At 46.8% G+C, this 19,664-nt stretch overlaps 1 protein-coding gene across 9 annotated transcripts in view; it reads right to left on the reverse strand.

The window, feature by feature from the left end:
- Positions 1–19,664, reverse strand: part of PPFIA3 (PPFI scaffold protein A3) — a 966,668-nt gene that overhangs the window by 416,669 nt on the left and 530,335 nt on the right. For all 9 annotated transcript variants that reach the window (XM_085616258.1, XM_085616264.1, XM_085616259.1 and 6 more), the window contains one exon: positions 8,570–8,727. In XM_085616258.1, the coding sequence (XP_085472384.1) occupies positions 8,570–8,727 (158 nt within the window). The remainder of the gene's footprint in view (positions 1–8,569; positions 8,728–19,664) is intronic.

Raw genomic sequence — 19,664 nt, forward strand, 5'->3', positions numbered from 1 at the left:
GAGCGCGTAGTAGCGAATACCCATTCGGGTAGGCCCATCATCTCCAGATGGGCTCTTCGTTCCACTTGTCCCCACAGGGAGCTCTCGAGGTCGTTGCCCAGGAGGCAGTCTACTGGTTGGGAGGTTCGGACTGCCACTCTCAATTTACTGGTGACTCCCCCCCCATTCGAAGGGTACCAGGGCCATCCGGCAGAGGCTCTCGAATTGTCCGAGGATATGACTAGACAGAAGGCGTCGGGCAGGATCTGGTCTTTGGAGACCAGGTGGCAGTGGACCGCTGTGACACTCGCCCCGGTGTCGCGGAGGCCCTCGACTCGGTGACCGTTGACCGTCACTTGCTGCCGGTACTTTTTCGTGTTGGCGGGTAGGGGTGTTCCGGGAACCATCTCTCGGTCTCCTAGGGAGACCAGGGCCATGGCTGCGGGTTCCCACTCTTCGGAGTCTTCCATCTCTTCTCCTAGGGCTACGGAGGCCATTTGTCGGGCTGGAGGGGCTGTCATTGCGGGTCGTTGGTACATGGGACACTGTGGGTCACTGGCATAGTGTCCGGTCTGTTGGCAGCGGAAACAGGTGATCTTGACTCGGGGTCCCGGCCTCCCCGGTGCTGGCTGGAGGTGGTGCTGGAAAGTGCGGAGGTTGGCCTTTGGGGGGACTGTGCTGGGAGCCCACCTGGGATTCTCTCGGTCGGCCTTGGTTCCCTCCGCCCCTCTGGCGGGGGGGTCCCTGACTGTGGCGACTGTAGACTCCCACGGGACCCCGGGAGGCCCGGGTGTTCACCCATCGGTCAGCTTCGACTGCCAGTTTCCGAGGGTCAGTGAGCTTGCTGTCCAGGAGGTGCTGGCGTAACTCCACAAAAAAATTTGCGGACAAGTGTTCCCATGCTATTAGGTCAAACAGTTCCTCAAAGGTGGAGACCTTGCTGCCCTTGATCCACCCCCCCAAGGCCCGGCTGTAAAAGTTCACGTATTCTACCCATGTAGTACCGGGTATCTTTTTGCAGTCTCAAAACCGTTGCCGGTACATTTCGGGGGTGAGTCCATATCTGGCTAATAGGGCCTCTTTCATGTGGCTGTAGAAGTTCAGCACCGTGGAGGGCAGGTCCAGCAGGGTATCTCTCCCGTCGCTCAGGAACCGGCCCCACAAACCAGCCCCCCAATCCTTCTGCGGAACTCGGTGGGAGGTCATGGCGACTTCGTAGGCCTTGAACCACTGCTGGATGTCGTCGTTCTTGTAGTACTCCTTCACCACATCCTTGGGGATGTGGACCTTTGGTTCCACGGCGGAGGAGGGTGGTTGATTTCCCGAGGTTCTGGACTCCTCACTTTTGGCTTTGAGCTCGATCTCTTTTAGGCTGCGTTCGTGTTCTAGTTGAAGTGTTCTTTCTTCGTGTTCTCTGGTGTTTTTTTCCCTCGAGTTCTCCTTGTAGGCGTAATTGTTCTACGGCTAACTTTTTCTCAGCCAGTTTTAGCTCTCCCTCTATTTTTAGTTTGGCTAGTTCTAGTTCGTGGTTGCGGCCCCTCTCGGTCCGCTAGCTCTTCCGGGGATAGGCCCCCCTCTGGGGCGCTGCTCCTTACCGGGATGCTTCGTGGTTCAGTTGGCGGCTCTCCTTCGGTTTGGGCCAGGGAAGCTCCTGCCTCGACCCAGGTCTTCAATGCTCCCTGGAAATCTTCTTTAGTCCCTAATCCGGTGGTAGCGATTCCAAGGTCTTTGCAGAACTGTTTTAGTTCTCAATGCGTATAATTTTCCAACTGGTCCTCTCGGAATGTCGGGCTTGTGTTGGTTCCTGCGGCACCCAGGGAGGTTTCTCCTTCCATCTCTTTTCGGTAGTGCGTCAGCCGTTTACTGTACGATCTCTAGGTGTCGGCTCGGATCCCGTCGTCTGCCACCAAATGTTGGAAGGGCGTTCTCCGGGGGGCTTCGGAATACGTTCCTGACCACCCTTTGACCCACCTCTCCCAGAGTTAGGCCGAGCAAGGGCGGGGAGGCCCTTCCTGGAAGGGTCTCGCTCCTAGGATCGCACACGCTGAGCTTACACTATATGACAGAGGGACACCACACAGTAGTTCTTCGTAAGACAGTATACTTTATCGATAGTTTCAGGGGATCTTTATGATCCGAGATGCAGTTATCAAATCAATGCCACAAGCGGCGGCGGTTTCGTGATGGGGGTATTGGGGTAGCGGGACAGTCTTTGAATTCAGTGTCTCTGCGGAGTATCCTTCGCACAGCTCCCAATCCTCGAGCTGGGGGATGTGGTTTCTCTCGGCAATCTCTGCCGATTCTCCTGGAGGGGAGCGCCGCGAGTCACTCAGCAGGCACAGGTGGTTTCAGAGTCGGGGAGCCGCGACAGCGTCCGCAGGGCTCAGATGGTTCAGAGTTCGGGGAGCCGCGACAGCGTCAGCAGGGCTCAGATGGTTCAGAGTTCGGGGAGCCGCGACAGCGTCAGCAGGGCTCAGATGGTTCAGAGTTCGGGGAGCCGCGACAGCGTCAGCAGGGCTCAGATGGTTCAGAGTTCGGGGAGCCGCGACAGCGTCAGCAGAGCTCAGATGGTTCAGAGTTCGGGGAGCCGCGACAGCGTCAGCAGGGCTCAGATGGTTCCGTGGGTCAGGTAGCGTTCTTGGGTTCAGAGATCGATCGAGCCGCGACCAGGTCAGCAGGGCTCTCGTAGGTCCAGGTCTTCTCTGCCGCCTGTCCCTTCAGCACCCCTTGTTATACTCCCCCCTCCTCTTTGAAGTCCGGAGTCCTCGCAGAGAGGGGTCCTCGTGCCTGGGGCGGTGTGTCGGGATTTCCTGTCGCTCGGCCCTTTGATCTGTTCAGGTGGGTCTGGGAGGGACTCCAGACGCCCAGCATGCGAGGCGCCCGCTCACCGGGGGCCTGGTGGCCGATCGAAACCTTCCTTGGGGAGGAGATCAGGGGTGTGACCGAGGCGGCGTCCCCCGGTCTGGCTTGGGGGTTTCTCTCTCCCTCGGCCGGGCATGCGGGGTAGTGTCTTGGGTTTGGCTGGGACCCCGGCCGGCCATCGAGTTTGTTGGGCCATGGTGGCCGGAAGTCTGTGATGCCGGGGATCAGGTGGGGTTGCAGGGTTGCTTACTGGTCGGGAGGGCCCAAGCCACAAGGCCGGTCTCACAAGGCTTCTCATCATAGAGCATGTCCATGAGGTGGCCCTGATATCCCCCGAGAAGCCAGATGTACTTAGCCACAGTCGAAGAAACCGCTCTACCCAGCAAGGCAGTTGTATCCAGACCACACCTAATGGTGAACGTTGCTGCATCTCTCCCATCTTTCACTGCTTGGGACAGCACAGCCCGGGCCTCTTCGGGGACCCGTGGCAACACTTGCGCAACCATTTCCCATAAGGTATGCGAGAAACAGCCCAAAAGGAATGCGGTGTTCACCGACCACATGCTAGGCTGGCGTATAAATACAACTTCTTCCCAAGTGCGTCTATCCTCTTGGATTCCATGTCCAGGGGGGGCAGAAGGGAACGCGCTTTGATATGTTGAGGCTTGCACCACCAAGCTCTCAGGGGTAGGATGTTGGCTGAGGAATCTTGGATCACTCGGGACAGTGCGATGGCTGCATGCTATAGTCCTGTTCAAAGAAGCCCCTGTGCTAGGCTTGGACCACAAGCCTAGAAGGACATCTGTCAGTGCTTCCTTAAAGGGCAAAAGTTGTTCAGATGAGGAAACCCCCAACTGAAGCACTTCGGTCATGAGGTTAGTCTTGACCTGCACCGAAGGAGGCTGCAGGGTGAGGTTCTTTGCTGCCCCCTTCACCGCCATAGCATAAGAAGCTCCCTTCCCCATAGCCACAGTAGACAGAGAGAACATACTAGCATCTGGAGAGGTGTCCAGTACACTGGCCTCTGCAAGCTCCTCAAACCAGTCCAATTCCTCACCAGGAGCATCTAACTGGGTTTCTAAAGGGTCCAGTGACCCATCCCACTCTTCTCCCAAGCATGAAACCTCCTCAAAACATTCACGTAACAAGCTAGAGCCTCTGGGCCCCTTAGACGTAAAATCTGAGTCATTGGGGATCACAATGGGGCTGGTGCTGCCAGTGTGTGCCAGCGTGAGCCTGAACTTCAGGACAGGTGCCGGGGAAGGTGACGTCGGGGAGACCTGAGATGATTAGGAATATGATCCATGACACCCCATCTGAGTCGAGGTCGGAGCCATCGGCACAGAACCTGATTAATGATTTGCATATGGGCAGGTCCAAACTGGGGTGGCATGGTGAGCAAAAAAACAATAGACTAAACCCAGAACTCTTGACTGGGTGTGAATGTTTACATTTTTCAGCATTCCCCTCATCATCTGTTTTTTGTTTTTGCCACCCTAAGTGGGAAGGGTATGCCTAGATATGTGTCCCCTGCTTACTATACCACTGGATTCAAGCTAGCCTGGCTGATGAAGAGTGATACCCTGAAACCGGTTCCAGGATGCTTGTTTCCGGTCCAAGGAGGACTTGGCCTGACAGTTTAGGCTGGACTGCTCCATGAGTAGGGTCAATACTGATTTGGCTGTGCCCAAACTGGTGTGGCGAGGTGAGCAAAAAAACCAGATAGATTAAACCCAGATATCTTGACTGGGGGTGAATGTTTGCATTGTTCGGGATTTTGTCCAGCATCTGTTTTTTTGCTTATGGAAACAACTGTGGGCACTCAGAGAAATAAAGAAATAGCAAGGGCAGCAGAGGGGGCAAACAAGGGTACAAAGATGGATACGACTATTGAAGAAAAAGGGAATTTAGAGTGATCCAATCTCCTGACTAACAGGACAATCGATGAGTTTCCACAACTCTCAACTAACTAGAAAGGGGGTGGTTCTGTTATCAAAGACCTGTTGTGAAGTGCGAATGGCAAATCTCCATGTAATTGATTTAGGTAGCCCACATTTCCACTCCTTAGTAGGTAGGTACCTAATTGTCCATCAATTTTCCAATTTGACGATTCAGGTTGTGCATGCATGCACTACCTTTACACAGCTGGTGTGTTTTTTAATGGACGAAGCATCCCACCTTATGAGTGATTAGAGGGCGTCATTCCCGATTTCCTGCATAGCTGTATTTGAAGGGTGTACGCAGTGGAATATATGGTGTATATTTCCCTAGACGAGCAAGTGTGAGAAATTCATGTGACCCATGCAATGCTTTACTGTAGAGAACAGTGAGAGGTGGAATAAGCTGGATGTTTTGTGGGTCACTCTAAAGACAAAATAGACCTCTTTGGCCTTTCCATGGTATAATTTACCCAAATTATGCAGGGTGCTTTACATTTTCTAGAATGCTATATAAAAGTACATGCTTTGAGGAGTATATGGAAACGCTGTTTGGATGCTTCCCCAAGGACCAGGATCTTCCCCTTCAGCACAGATTTTTAAGGAATGAGATGTGAGTGAGCGTGTGACTTTCAATGCATAAAACTGTCTAAGAGAGGTCCATTGGTCACAATGCCAATGGAAACAACACTGAATACCCTGCATTTTCGCTATCCCTATTGGGAAGTCCAATTCCTTTTATCCAGCCTTATGGTGGCCCAACTCCACTCTCCCCTCCACCACCACCGGCCATGGTCGAGGTCGTAAAAAATCTCAGAGTGAAATGTGATGTCATTTTGCCAACAAGTGATAGCAGTTGCAGGAACGTGTTTTAGTCTCATAAAAGTATTGAAAAAGTTCTTGGAGTACCTCCCATTAGCTGTAAGAAAGTCAGTAGCATTTACATTGATAACATTTTGACTGACTACTGTAATAGTTTGTATGCAGGTTCATCTAAACAAGCTATTCAGAAATCACAAGTGGTACAACAGTCTGGGGCCAGACTAGTACTAAAACTCCCCCAACGTTCCTCTGCATTAGTAGCCCTCGAAGCTTTACACTGGCTGCCAGTGCACAAAAGGGTTCTTTTTAAAATCCTTTTATTCGCTTTCAGAGCTTATGTAGCACTGGGACCCAAATACTTAACCTCCAGAGTCACTCCCCATGCGACTCTACGGATGCTTAGGTCCTCACAAGCCAACCTGCTTAATCATCCTACGTTTAGACTTAAAACCCCAGGAGGAAAATACTTCAGTCTTGGGTACAAAGGTATTTGAGGTTCATCAAATCAGAAGTCATGTTTGGAAGGCAGCTCAAGTCATGGCTTTTTGGCATGTCTGATGCGCTGTGTTATTCACTCATCCTCTGATGTACACTCCTCTCAGGTCACTTTGGATTATGTAGCCACACTCATTGCTGCTTAGTGTCAGGATGCTACTTTCAGCGTGGCAGTGCATTCTACAAGTACACTATTCATTCATTTATTACTTCTTCTTTGAGTTAAATATGTGCTTCATAACAATCACTGCAAAAACGTGTTTCGTAGACTGGAGAAACAGTTTGTGTCTATTTTGGGGGTTAGGCAACTGAATAAACACAGATGAGCACTAAATTCAAAAGGTTTGGAAAATGCTGAGAAAACACCACTGAATACATAAAAAAATAAACACTAGAAATAGGACAGCCTAAGCATGACTCATTACTTCAATGAAAAAGCATTATTACAACGGCCCAGTACTAAGCTACTTACATTGGCTACCCATTAAGCCTCCAATCTAAATATAATGAACCATGATCCATTTACAACCTTCAAGTACACTGCAAGCACCATGCTGTGGCATTCCGTGCCCCTCACAAACAATATTCCTTTTGATAGGGATTATTTTGATAGGGATTATTTTACTGCATTAGGTGTTTTCTATTAAAGGAGGCAAGCCCATATGAATTGATAAGGATTGGTAGTGTGTTTTATTCACATACACAATATGGGATCGCTAATTTGGTAGACAGTTTAGTTCTATCTATACAAATGAGGGGACTTTTTGTGTCGCTACAGGATTTGGTTGTACTTAGAAAGCAAAACCTCAAAATATGGCATTTAATGTCCACCATGATGCAGAATGGATGACTGTCCCTTTTTCCATACCATTAAGGCTCAGGCAAGCATTTTTAGCAAGTGTGTAACACTGTAGCGCTTAGTCTGCTGAAAATTGTTATATGGTCTAATAAGAAATCTGTGCACATCTTTATGGTCCTAGATCACAACACTACAGCTAAAAAAAGGGCCTCTCTCCATCCTTTTGACGATATTATTATAAATGTTTACAGGTTTCCAAGAATCGCAATAACTGCTAGATTGCTTGTTAGCTATTTAATTACGTTGAAATTGAGGAGGAGGCACGATAATATGATATATGATATGATAAACTAGCATAAGTAAACCATTCACAGGTTGCAGGTTTTCATCTAATCCCTTAGAACATATCAGATTAGCCTCTAGTTTGGACAATCCAGACTGGTTAGCTCACATTAAGAAATTCAACATGATCTGTGTTCAGGAAACTGGGCTCTTGAATCCACTCAAGTATAAGGTTCTCCTTCCTCTCTCCTGCGTCATTACACTCCAGAATGGGGAGGGCGAAGGGTGGTTTAGCGGTGTTTATTTCAAAGAGTGCTCCCTTAGGAAAATAAATAGTTTGATTCGGCAAGCTCACATGAAACTTTACTGTTTTTGGCTATTCACAAAGTTGAGTGTAACGTTACTTAAATGTAAGAGTAAATTACACTTTTGAGTAATTTACATGTGCAAGTTACCTTTGTGAATAGCCCTGGCAGTTTGAGACTAGTCCCAAGGTCCTTCAATTTAGGGGAGACATGTGAGTTACGCTTTTGGATTAAATTTTCACTTGAATTTTGTAAATAGCCAAAAAATTATACATTTACTTAAAAGTTTGATATCTTGGGAATCGGCCTAATCTGCTTGCTATATCAGGAGGACATTGGGGATTCAGAAGAAGGAATCGTGCATACTTAAAAGTACAAAAAACTCAGAAGAGTTATAGCTGAAAATCATTTGTTTTTCAGTCACAGCTCCAAACCTTGGGTCCTCTACATCAGCTCTAGTGATGTTCCCAACTTCACACAAACTACCTCCTAACCCTAGGTTTCTGCTTCATACAACAATATATCAATTCAATTTTAATGTAAAGTAACTTAATCGTTGGTGTAGAAGTGCTATTAAAAACTGTCTAATAAACAAAAAATAAAAGGTTCATACAATAAACCAAAGATTCTCACTACACTTTGCATATTCAGACTTTTCAGTTGTGGCACATCCAACCAGTGCCTGGTGCCTATGTACGTCTCCCAAAGTGATAAATAGTTTGTTGTAAGGATGGCGGTACCGCCCAATCACTGCTCTTAACAATAGGGTTTGTTTTACATGCTTTCAACTGATGAAGATTAGTGTGAGCTGACTGTACACTCCAGTAATGGGAGCAGAGGTACTGGTGCATCATACAGGCCATGCAATGTACAATCTGTCCGATACACTTTATGGAATAATCACAGTATGCCGCTTGACCTAAATACAACCTCACATCTCACCTCCCATCTCCTGGCAAGCCAAACTACCACATACAATAATGTAAAGGCTCCACAGAGAAATCAAGGGTTCTGGTGCACTATGAGCTCTGCTAAGATTAATACACACTATTGATATGTCAGAACTGCTTATATGTAACATCTCTTACCTAGTGAAGGCGACTCGCGCCCCATCTGCCCCATCCGCCCCTTCTCCTTCTTCCCAAACAGACGTCCAATGGAGGACTTGATGCTCTTCTTCTTGGCAGCTTTGTGCAGGGAGTCCTGGCTGCTACTGTTTGCACTGCCCAGACCATCCTGGCTAAGACTAGAGAGAAAAGAGGATTGAGTGAGAAACCTGGCATCTTGGAAAAGTGCCCAAACCGAGACCTAGGGACCGATCCCCTCACGGCATGGGTGTGTGACTTTTCAAGAAAAGGCCCATTTGTGAACACATTTTTACAAGTAACTCATGAAGAGAGTAGCGGTTTCTTGACTTAGTAAGTAGGAAATATGTTACTTACCCCTAATTACAGTTCTCAAGCATTACTATCTTTCCTGGATTTCACGTCATCAATCTGGGCATCTCACAATAATAGTTCAATAGTAGGACAGGGAAAAAGTACTTTAGAAAAAATACGAAAACCATGCAGTTTAGTAACCAAGTCACCTCATTAGACCTCAAAAGACCCAATCTTCAGCCAGTGAGGTGAGAGTACACTGCCCTCTTTGCTACTCCCTCCAGAGGCTTCCATTCTTCATATTTCTACAGACCGAGGGGCAGATTTATGTTTCCTGGCGCATCCCTGCGAATCAGCAAGGATGCGCCAGGAAAGATGCGTCACGCAAGTTTACCCTTGCGCCACACATGATGCGCCGCATTTGCAATGCGGCGCATCATGGCGCAGGAATAAACAGATGTGTGACGCATCCAATGGCTTTAGGTTGGCGCAGTGCTTCAGTTGCGTCGCAAGCACGACGCAACTCCAGCACTGCGCCAACCTACCCTATCCCTAACATGGTGCGTCAAGCCTTACGCCTGCTTCAAGCAGGCGCAGGGTTTTGGCGCATCAGCGTTGGGAAAGTGACTCAGTCAAATCTTATAGATTTGACTGAGTCACTTTTCAGGGGCGTTCCTGCGACGGAACGCCCCCCCCTCTGTCAACACGCCCACGTGAAACCTGACGCAGGTTTTACGTGGCTCAGGGCTTTACATCGTGACGCATCTCCATAGATGCGTCACGATGTAAATATGGCGCAACGTAGCGCAGGGTTTACACTGCCACTGCGTCACAAAAGTGACGCAACGGCGGCGTAAAAGTGGCGCATCTCCGATATAGATCTGCCCCCTAGTGTGAAAGGATGTTGTGATGCAGAGCCTCTGATCAGGGAGGTGAGAAAGTTGCATATGAATCTATGAAAGAAAAGATGCGCATCCCAAAACCTCAAGATTATCAACAGTAAGTGACAACAGGCTCACCTTACCAGAAAAGATTAGCTAGCACCGGGAACGCTTTTAGACAGCCATGCACTGTACGAATGGTTCATTCATTCATTCAAGACCACTTGGTCAACAGCTGACCCTCTTTCAGAGTCGGTATCCGAGCAGTAATATCTAGTGAAAAATGTGGCAGCTCATCCATGTCACCGCTCTACAGATGTGTGATGGAGGCACTCCGGTATAAACTGGTGTTATGGCTGCAATGCCTCTCATGAAATGGACTAACACTCTGGAAAGTAATGAAAGACCCGCCCTATAGTGACAAAAAACAATAGCTGCTGCAATCCATCTTGTGATCTCTTATTTTGAAAAAACAACCTTTTTGAAGGTGACAGAAGCCCATGAACAGTTGGACTGACTGTCAGAAATACACATGCATAGACGAAAGCCTACAGGGGAAAGCATGCCTCGAGCTCTGCACCTGGGACTCCACTCTCAAAGAGCCAGTGCTGCAAATATTGCTCACTTAAGGGGATTGCAAAGTCAAAAAAGTAGCCATTTGCACAAGGGTGTGCATGCAGTGGTACCCTCACAGTTGTCACTGTCAAAGCAGTAATTAGCAATTATAAATACATTCCATGGTGTGAATGAGCAGATAACCTTGCAATGCTTTCCAGCTGTTAAAGCAACTGCAACCCCTTGATACTTATCTTAGCAAATCACTCTCTTTGCTATTCGCGATTAATCAAAAATGTGGCCTACTTGTGGGATATACTTTCAGATACGCATAAAGCATTTGTCCATATGTTGACTGCCCCTGGAATAAGGTGAGCTTTCAGAGAGATTATTATGTACGGCCAAATCCCACCGAAGTTGCCTTTCTCAAAACAGTGAACTAGGCCTCATACCCAACCGCCCGATACTGTTTGTTGACATAAGGAAAAAAGGTTTTACCCTGCAAGCATCTGTTCATAGCGTGCAGTGCAGCAGATTCACATGCTTAACATACTCCTGCTATCTAGTGTTGGGCTTGGATGCTGGCAAGTTGTTTTTCTTTGAGGAAACCTTATAAGTTAAGTGGTATAATGCGGTGACTCCACTGCACTTGGGCACCAACTCCATCTTAGATTATTTTTCACACAGCAGATTTGAAAATGTATGGAGTGTGAACAAAAGGTATGCTGTAACAAGAGCAAGGTACAGTGAAACAGTGATAAATGGAATATGATCTGTAAAAGGCACACCGCTCTGGGGAATAGGTTAGAAACATTTGAATCTGCAGTGCTACACGCTAAGAACAGATGCATGCAGTCTAAGGATTATTTTCTGTTCATAGCATATGTGGCAGTAGATAAACATACTAAGCATAGGCTTTATAGCAGTACCCTCATACAGTGGTTGCTACCATGGGGATGATGCCTGAAATAATGTTCTTAGTACTGTATGGCCCACTACCATCTGTTGATGGGCTAAGATGTCCACACAACAGTCCTTGGTAAAGGTGTGAGGGGTTGACAGGTGGCTGCCTTACAGATATCCACTCGTGTGATGTTCACAGCATAGTAGTGTCCTTGTAGATGGAGTGTGCCCTTGGTTTAGTATAAAGAACCCTCTGTTTTGAGGTAAAAAGTCTCAATATACTTTCCAATCCATTTGGCTTTGAAGATGGGATGACCCATATGAGACTTTGGAAAGGAAAAAAAAGATTTGGTCTGACTTAAAATTGACTTGGTGCTGTTGATGTAATACATGAGGGGGGCGCGAGGGTTAACATTTAACGTGTGCAGTGCTCTTTCACAACAGAATCCGGCTGCGAGAACGACCAGGATCTCTATGGTTTGGTTACAGTGGAAGTGTGATACTGCTTAAGAGGGAACCTAGCATCAGTTCTAAGAACAACCCCATGCTTGTGAAGCTCGCTGATGCACCTAAGTTAAGTGATATCTTCCAAGTGAGAAGTAGAGAGGGCATCAATACAGAGGTTCAAAGAGTGAATGGCTGAGTAGGGTGAGGACTATGTTGAGATTCTACACACGAGCTGGAGGTACTCCGCGACGTCTGGCCCTTTTGAGGCCCTTCATAAAAGCCTTAACCACGGGGTGCTGAATAGTGACATTTCTTGCATTTTGCTAGTGCAGATAAATAGAATGTGTATGAAAGGCCCACCTTTTGTAAGTGTAAAACATAGGTAATCTCCTGGACAGTGGGTTTTAAAGGGTCCAAGTTCTTTGACATGCAGCAATGTAGAAACCTCTTCCATTTTGTTGCATAACAAACCAGTGTTGTGGGCTGCCGGGCCTCTTTCAAAATAGAAATACAATCCTGTGGAAGGGGAAGAGTCCTGAAACCTAGGAACTCATATTCTGGATTGCAAGAATGAGCTGCCCAGGATCCAGATGCCTGATCTTGACCCATGTGAGCAGGTTCAGCCTGACGGGGTAGCCTCTCATGTGGGCTGGGTGAACACTCCAGGCCAGAAGAATACCAAGGCTGTTTGGCCCAGGTCAGAGCCACTAAGATGAAGGGTTCATTTGCCTGACCTTCCTCACCATGAAGGGTGGCAGCAAGAAAGTGAGAAAAGGCACATATCCCAGACTAATTCATCCATGGTTGATTGCCTGTGGATGCATTGTGCTAAAGTTTGAGCATTTTGTGTTTTTTGGCATAGCAATCAGGTCCATCTATGTAGTGCCCCAATGATGTAAATAAGCAAGAAGGACCTGGGGTGGACTTCCTACTTGTGGACTAGTGCTGTGTCCTGCTGAGCAGGTACACAAAGTTACCCCCTGGAGATGCTCCTGCCAACATGAAGTGAATGTTGTAGCGGAGTGCCTAGAGCCAGACCCTGTGTGCTAGGTGAAAGGAGTAAGTGCTGCCATGCCTTTGAAAGTTATACATGGCAGTCATGTTGTCTGTCTTGATCAGGACTACTTTGCCCTGATTTACCTGTCGGAAAGCTTTGAGGGCTAGATGAATACCAAGCAGTTGCAAGTAACTGTTGTGGCTACCCCTGTGTCGTTGGGGCCATATTCTCTAGATTTTTAACTGATTGAGATGCACACCCCATTCCGTGAATGAGCGGGCGGACCAGGGATTTGATGGGACAGGTATTCTGCCATAATTGTGGCAAAGTAATTCTTTCCAAGGCTATAAAACTTGCCAATGCTGGTAAGAATGGATAGTATGGCGACCATGTTGTTCATAGCCTGTGTGGCTGTAGATAAACATGCTTAGAATACTCATACCATCTAGAGCTGGATTCTGACCTTCGAAAGTTGTTTTTCATCAAAGAAGTGTTTAAGTCACAAGAGATGATTGACTCTTCTCAATATATATGGAGCATGGGCGTCTACGCCAAAACGAAATCGATTTTTTCTTCCATCGGTTGCAGCCTGGCACCGAGTAGACTCTGAGGTCATCATGTTGCCTCACGTTTCCGTTGGGCCCCGTCAGTGTTCTCTACCCTATCACTTTGGGTTTCTTTGAGCTTGGACACTGTTTCTGTTCTGACTCGCACCGTCTTCAACACCTCCAAAAAACACTTTAGTAACTACAAGTCTTTGAGGGTCTAGGCCACCTCGGGGTCCAGCACCATTTTCAACATCACCTCAGAGTGCTCCACAGGTGATTGAATGCACACCACTGCAGAACTGCCCTCGCTACCACGCCAAATATCCTTGGATGAACCACCACAAAGAGTGCAAAATGTGCCTAACTCCCCAGTCCACGACAATGCCACTGGTCTCCAAGGCAATGCTTTGGTACCAGAAAGAACGTGACTGGGCTCACAGTAACATGCAGCGCCAGGACCTTGGCAGGACCACGGATTTCTTTCGGGAGGAGAGAGAACCCTTCGCCACCAAAGAACAAGAGGAAGCCAAACCATTGGGGCTCCCACCAGCCCAACCATCACCTGGCCCAGAGTATGTCATCAAGTGAATTCTATGATCAGCGGGAGGACGTTGAGCCGGCACCAAAGACTGCCCCTGATGAAGACCACGCCCAGAGTCATGAGTATCCATGCAACTCAGGATAAAACGAAGCCCCACAAAAGTCTCCAGGCTGAGGCAGAGCACTGTTTCCTTGGGAGTAAGGCATCAAGTCACAAGCATGGCAGCTAAGGCACAACCAGACAAGCCCCCGTACCCACCCTGTTATCCCCTAAGTATCTGGTCGGCACTGACAAGCCTCCAGTCAAGTGCATTGGCCCCCATCACCCATCGAGCCTGCAGCTCCAAAAGAGTCAAACATCAACCCCACCACCGGAGGCTGGCACTGACACCTCCACACCCAAGAGACACAGACAATAGTCCTGTCCCTCTGGCCTACAGTCTTCCCCTCCCTGCCACAACCACACCCATGCACCCTTTCCACACTGCCTCCACCACAGTCACCTGAGGGAGCCCCCATTCTCCAGCTCACCACAAGGTAGCCCCTATGGCACCTTTGATCCTTACGATCAGGAACCAGGTGAAGGTCTCACTGATGAACCCCGAACAATTATAATGTAGATATTCCCGGTGACCATTACCTGATCAGAGCCTCACCCGATAAGACTGCAGCATAACACAATGTTATTTCAAGGATCACAGCATACCATAAGGTTGACATGCAAGTCACCCAGCATAAGGAGAAATTCTTGGCCAATTCTGTTGCTCTACTATCCAGGGCCATCTTCGAGGAGATATACGATCTCCTGAAGCACTTCCTGAAGCACTTCAGGAAGAGAAGGGAGGCGATGATGTCTGAAGGCAAGGCGATCTCCAACAGCTGCTGTGGATTGGATGTGACAGACACAGCCTCCAAAAGCATCAACACAAGAGTCATCCTTAGGTGACACACCTGGCTCCATATCTCCGGTTTCAAACATGAGGTCCAGCAGCATCTCCTCAACCTCCCATTTGACGGGCACAAACGTTTTGAGCTACAAGCTTCTGAGATGCTCAACAAAATAAAGGATATGGAGACAGTCATGTCCTTTCAGAAGCACCAGTCCAGAAGGGGGACTAGACCACATCGCCTGAGCAGCCCCACTGTCATCTTTATGGCAGCTGTGCAACACAGTAAGGGATGTTGGAATAAGGACATCAGACTATTCTCTTATTTAGTGCGGCTGGTCTGATTTTTTTCAGCCTGTCATTGCCAGGAAATGAAATCACTGAACGGGGAAAACAACAGGAAAAAGAAAAATGACCCCTGCTCCCTTGGATATTATTTTATTTTTTCAATAACAAACTTCCGCTTTGGGAATTTGTTTTGAAAAACAAAACAACTTGGTGTGTAGATGCCTGAAGGATTGAAGCTGCAGTAAAACCTCCACTGCTTATAGAGGAACTGCCCTGATAGAAGTTCCTCTGAAGGAAGAGAGATCACTGCTCGGACAGTGGTGATCTTGAAATATGGCCGGTAGTGTTCCGCCAGGATGGCGGGAGCCAATGACCTCCACCACTGTGGCAGACTTGCGGGCCGCCTGCCAAGCACTAAATTTCCTCTTCAATCCTTTTGGGATTGCCCTGAGTTCTAGCATGTTTATGGCCCTACTCCTAGCTTAATTAATGATCTCCTGATTCCAATTGTTGACTGTGGGCACACCATCCTTCTAGAGATGCATATGTGGTCCTGAAAAATTGGTATGCTTCCGGGTGGAAATTCAGGACCTTTACCAGGTTGTGTCTTATTCTTCACCGCTCTAAAGGGTTCCTGATGTTATTTTTCACCTGAATGTGGTCTTCGAAGAAACCGTATACTCAGTGCCCAACTCCTCTTGTAGAGGATGCATCGTCAACCTGCAATATGGGATCAAGGGGATACATGAGAATATTATCCCTAGTAGAGATTTGAAGAGTCAGACAGAAATCCTCTTCATTTTCTGTACCTGTTGAACGAGCGGTTGTAAGTAAAGAATCGTCTCCTCTGACAAAGTCCTCACTTCATTTAGGAATCAAGATGGTGCACAGAAATTAAATGTAAGTAGTACACTGCAAATGAGGTTTGGCTGTGCTGAGGAAGAGGCACACTTTGTTAAACAGTTGAATACAAGCACCTGCGAATGACTCCGATTTGGAAAGGTCTTTACCTTGACTAGCTTATCATCCAAGTAGTGGGAGACCAGAGGCCCTTGGCGACACAGGTAAGACACCACTGAAGCAATGCATTTTTCAAATATCCTTGCTGCCAACTTGAGTCGAAAGAATCTTGAATTGGTATTGGAATTCAGCTATCTTAGGTACTTGCAGTGTTTGGGCTGGGGAGGTATGTGAAAATAGACATCCTGCAGGTCTAGAGAATTCATTGACTCAACTTCTGGAAGTAACTGCAGAGTTATGATCTTAAATGACTGCTTCTGTGAGTATTTGGTGAGCTGGCGAAGGTCCATTCTCCTGATCCCAGAGTAGAACCCTTTGCCTCGCTGGCATTTGGTAACAGGCTCCTAGCCCCTTTTTTGAATCATGGACCTCATCTCTGTGTTGTATGAAGTTTTTGACAGTGGAACTTGAGGAGGCCTTTGGTTAAACTCGTACATGTGCCCATATTTCACTAGGGCCAATATTCCCATGTCAGATACAATGACCTGCCAATGATAGTAAAAAGCAGAGGTCCTATCTCCCATAAAGTCGAGCTGGAAAGGTGCTGATCGAGAAAAGGATTTAGACGCGAGGAAGCCAGGGCCTGCTGAGATTCAAGGTCAACGTGACAAGTCTTGCATTCTCTGAGTGGCAGACTTCTCCATAGATTGTTGTTTAAAGTAGGAATATAGGGAAGTCTGTTTTCTGGAAGTTGGTAAGAGGGCTGCTGATAGTATGGTGTCCGTGGAGTGTGTTGATGCTTGAAGGGGAAATACAGCTGGTAGTTGACTCTAAAGGATGATAGTCCTCTCCCTGAAGCATAATAAAAGGGCATTTGCTATCGATAACACAAAATTCCTCAGGAGCGGGCTGCTTGTGTGTCTGATTTGATTGACTGTGGTGTCTCGTCAACTTGCTTGCTGAAAAGTTGACTGCTTCTAACGACATGGCTAGCACACGAGGCTGAACTTCTGGTCCGAAAAACAATGACTGTAGCGATCCTGGTTGTCTAATGGCCACTGTCCCATCATCTGTCTAAATTTAATATTTGGCACATCCACGGCCCCATCTATATTTGCCACCAAAGCTATCTCCTTTAGCGTCATAGCTTCTTTCTTTCCTTCCTTCCTTCCTTCCTTCTTTCAGAAAGCAGGTCGAGGTATGGCCCTATCACAGCCCAAATTTGACAAGTCATACCGACCAACTATAGCTAATGAATTAGCTGTTTTAGTAGACATCGCTGATAGGGTGGACCAAAATAATCTATCCTTCTGTCTTCTTTGTCTGGAGAGGCTGTGCACAGGAAAGAGGGATTTCTTGAACGCCGCTGTACAGCTTTGATACGGACTGAATCAGATTTTGGATGTCATATTAGGCACACAGGTGCATAATCCAGTGCCTTGTGTTTCTTATCGAGCATGGGACTATCGCCGATATAGAAGCTGCCACAGGCATGATTTTGTCTCTTTCATTTCAGATATAATCCATGATATTAGCCAATGGTTTTTTTTTTAACACAATTTTTATAAATTTTTCGTACAGTACAGCTTATGCATATTTCAGTTGTACCAGCCTGTGGTCCCAATACAGGCTGCTACACTTTCACATCAGGCAATATATGCCCATCCCCACATCATATTGCATGTAAATGTGCAGCAGCCGATTACAAAATTGTGTGATGCTCATAGCACCATACATGACATGGTTGATCAGTGCGCCTCGGTGTACTCGCATTTCTATCTAACATTACAATAAAGGTCTGAGCATCGTAGATATTAGCCAATGTTACTACTGATTTCCATGGAGTTTCTTTAAAGCCATAAGAAACAGTCAGTCTCTATGACTAAATCTAGTAGACCAAACTGTTTTGATGACTTTTCCACCAGAAAGGGGATCCTGGAGATGTCATCAGGAGGAAACTCAGCCTGGGCTCAGTGCACCTGTGGTAGAAGTCACATAATCATGCCATTCATCAGTCATAGGTCATGAATGTACCCAACGTTCTTTTTCCTATTGCAGATCTGTATTCCATGACAGGTCCGTAACACTACTTGATATGTGAGTTGGAGATGGAAGTTGTGGCTAACATGGCAGAGGCATTGCAGGTTGTTGGCGGTGGTTGAGACTGAATCGAAGGACGTGAAGACTGAGGTGCACCCTCTTGCGTGAGATGGCACCAGAGGAAATCTATAATAGTCCTGCATCATCTCATTCAAGTTGTCAATTAAGACAAATGGCACTATAAACCTAGAGTGTTGTTAGATTTGGGCATCTTCATAATATTCATCATATTGCCTATCTTGATGTTGATGGTGGTAACCCCAATGATATTGCTCTGCCTCATAGGAGTATCTACATCATTTGTGATATTCATGATGATACCGGATCCTATCAACATCATGATCACCCTGACACTTCATGTGGCTGGGCTTGTAGCTGTTCCACAAGACTCCTCATTCTGAAACTTCCTTAAGTGTAAAGAAATGTACCTGGCTACTGTCTCAAATCTTGACTGGGGAAGTGTCAGCAGGAGCTAAAGTCATCTTTTCCATCAATGGAGTCAAAGACTGTTTTCATTTTTGGTGCAGTCAACGGTGATGTTGTCAATGGTGGTTAAGTAGACTGTGGTACCACTGATAATGGAATTGTTGACTGTGGTTTTGTAGATGGTGGTGCCATTCACAGTAGTTCGATGACACTGTATCTCTGTCGATGATGGTGTCATCAGCACCGACGGCACTGTGTGTGCTGGTCTGTCAATCAAGTGGACTGAGCTAGAGCAATGATGTTTGTAGGTGTCGCCACAGGTATAGTCAACAGAGTATCAACAGTTTTGAGGAACTTTTCTGTTTGATATGCACTCTTGAAAAACGATTTATAGTTCCTCAGATGCCTCTTTAGGTGGCACTTTGAAGGTTTCTTACCTTCAAGATGAGAGCTGCAAGCTGCTCATCAGACGATGGCTGGTCAGTTGCCTTTCTCATTTGAAGTCAACGTAGTAGCAGTCATTGAGCATTTCTGCTGTTTATTTCCAGTACAGTCTGCACTCCCTTTTGGTTTGTGGCGACGGTAAAGGCAACAGTTACAGTTCGGTTATGGGTTATGCACCAAAATATTCTTGTCCACATGGGTCATAAGCCCTGAAAAGGGCTTTTTGTAGGCGATTCAGCCAGTATTTGGCACAAACATTTATTTTTCTCTTCCTTGGGAAACATCTGGTTGCACTGATAGAAGTAATGCTGTAAGGAGGTAATCCAGAAAAAAGCTATGAAAAGTCCAAAATGAATATCTCTGATCAGAGCTCTGACTTCTTTCAACACAACATGCAGTAAAAAGGTGAAGTATGGAAGCCTCTGCGTATGGGTAGGGGGGTGAGGGACAAGGATGGAGGCCAGTCCACTCATCTCATTGGCTGCAGTCAAAGCCTTTTCTAATGAGGTGACTAGATTATTAAAATAAAATGTTATCAAGAGACTTCAAGATCAACAACAGGGATTGATTAAAGCATGTGAATATATGGAAGATCCAATGCTGGAATGCTACAGCATTCCTATTACTTCACCCCTTCAATAATTAGGTAGTATAATTCATTTCCTTACTTTGAAGAACTGCTGAATAGGATTTCGATTTACTGAAACTAAGGGACTGATTCACAAATTTCCATGGAGAAAGTCACACATTTGCTACTTTAAAGTATATTCCTATGTTTGAAGCAAATCTGTCATTTCTCAAAGATGCTCCAAAGAACTACTGCAGCAC

This window comes from Triturus cristatus, chromosome 7 (genome assembly GCF_964204655.1).
Source record: "Triturus cristatus chromosome 7, aTriCri1.1, whole genome shotgun sequence".
Lineage (NCBI taxonomy): Eukaryota > Metazoa > Chordata > Amphibia > Caudata > Salamandridae > Triturus > Triturus cristatus.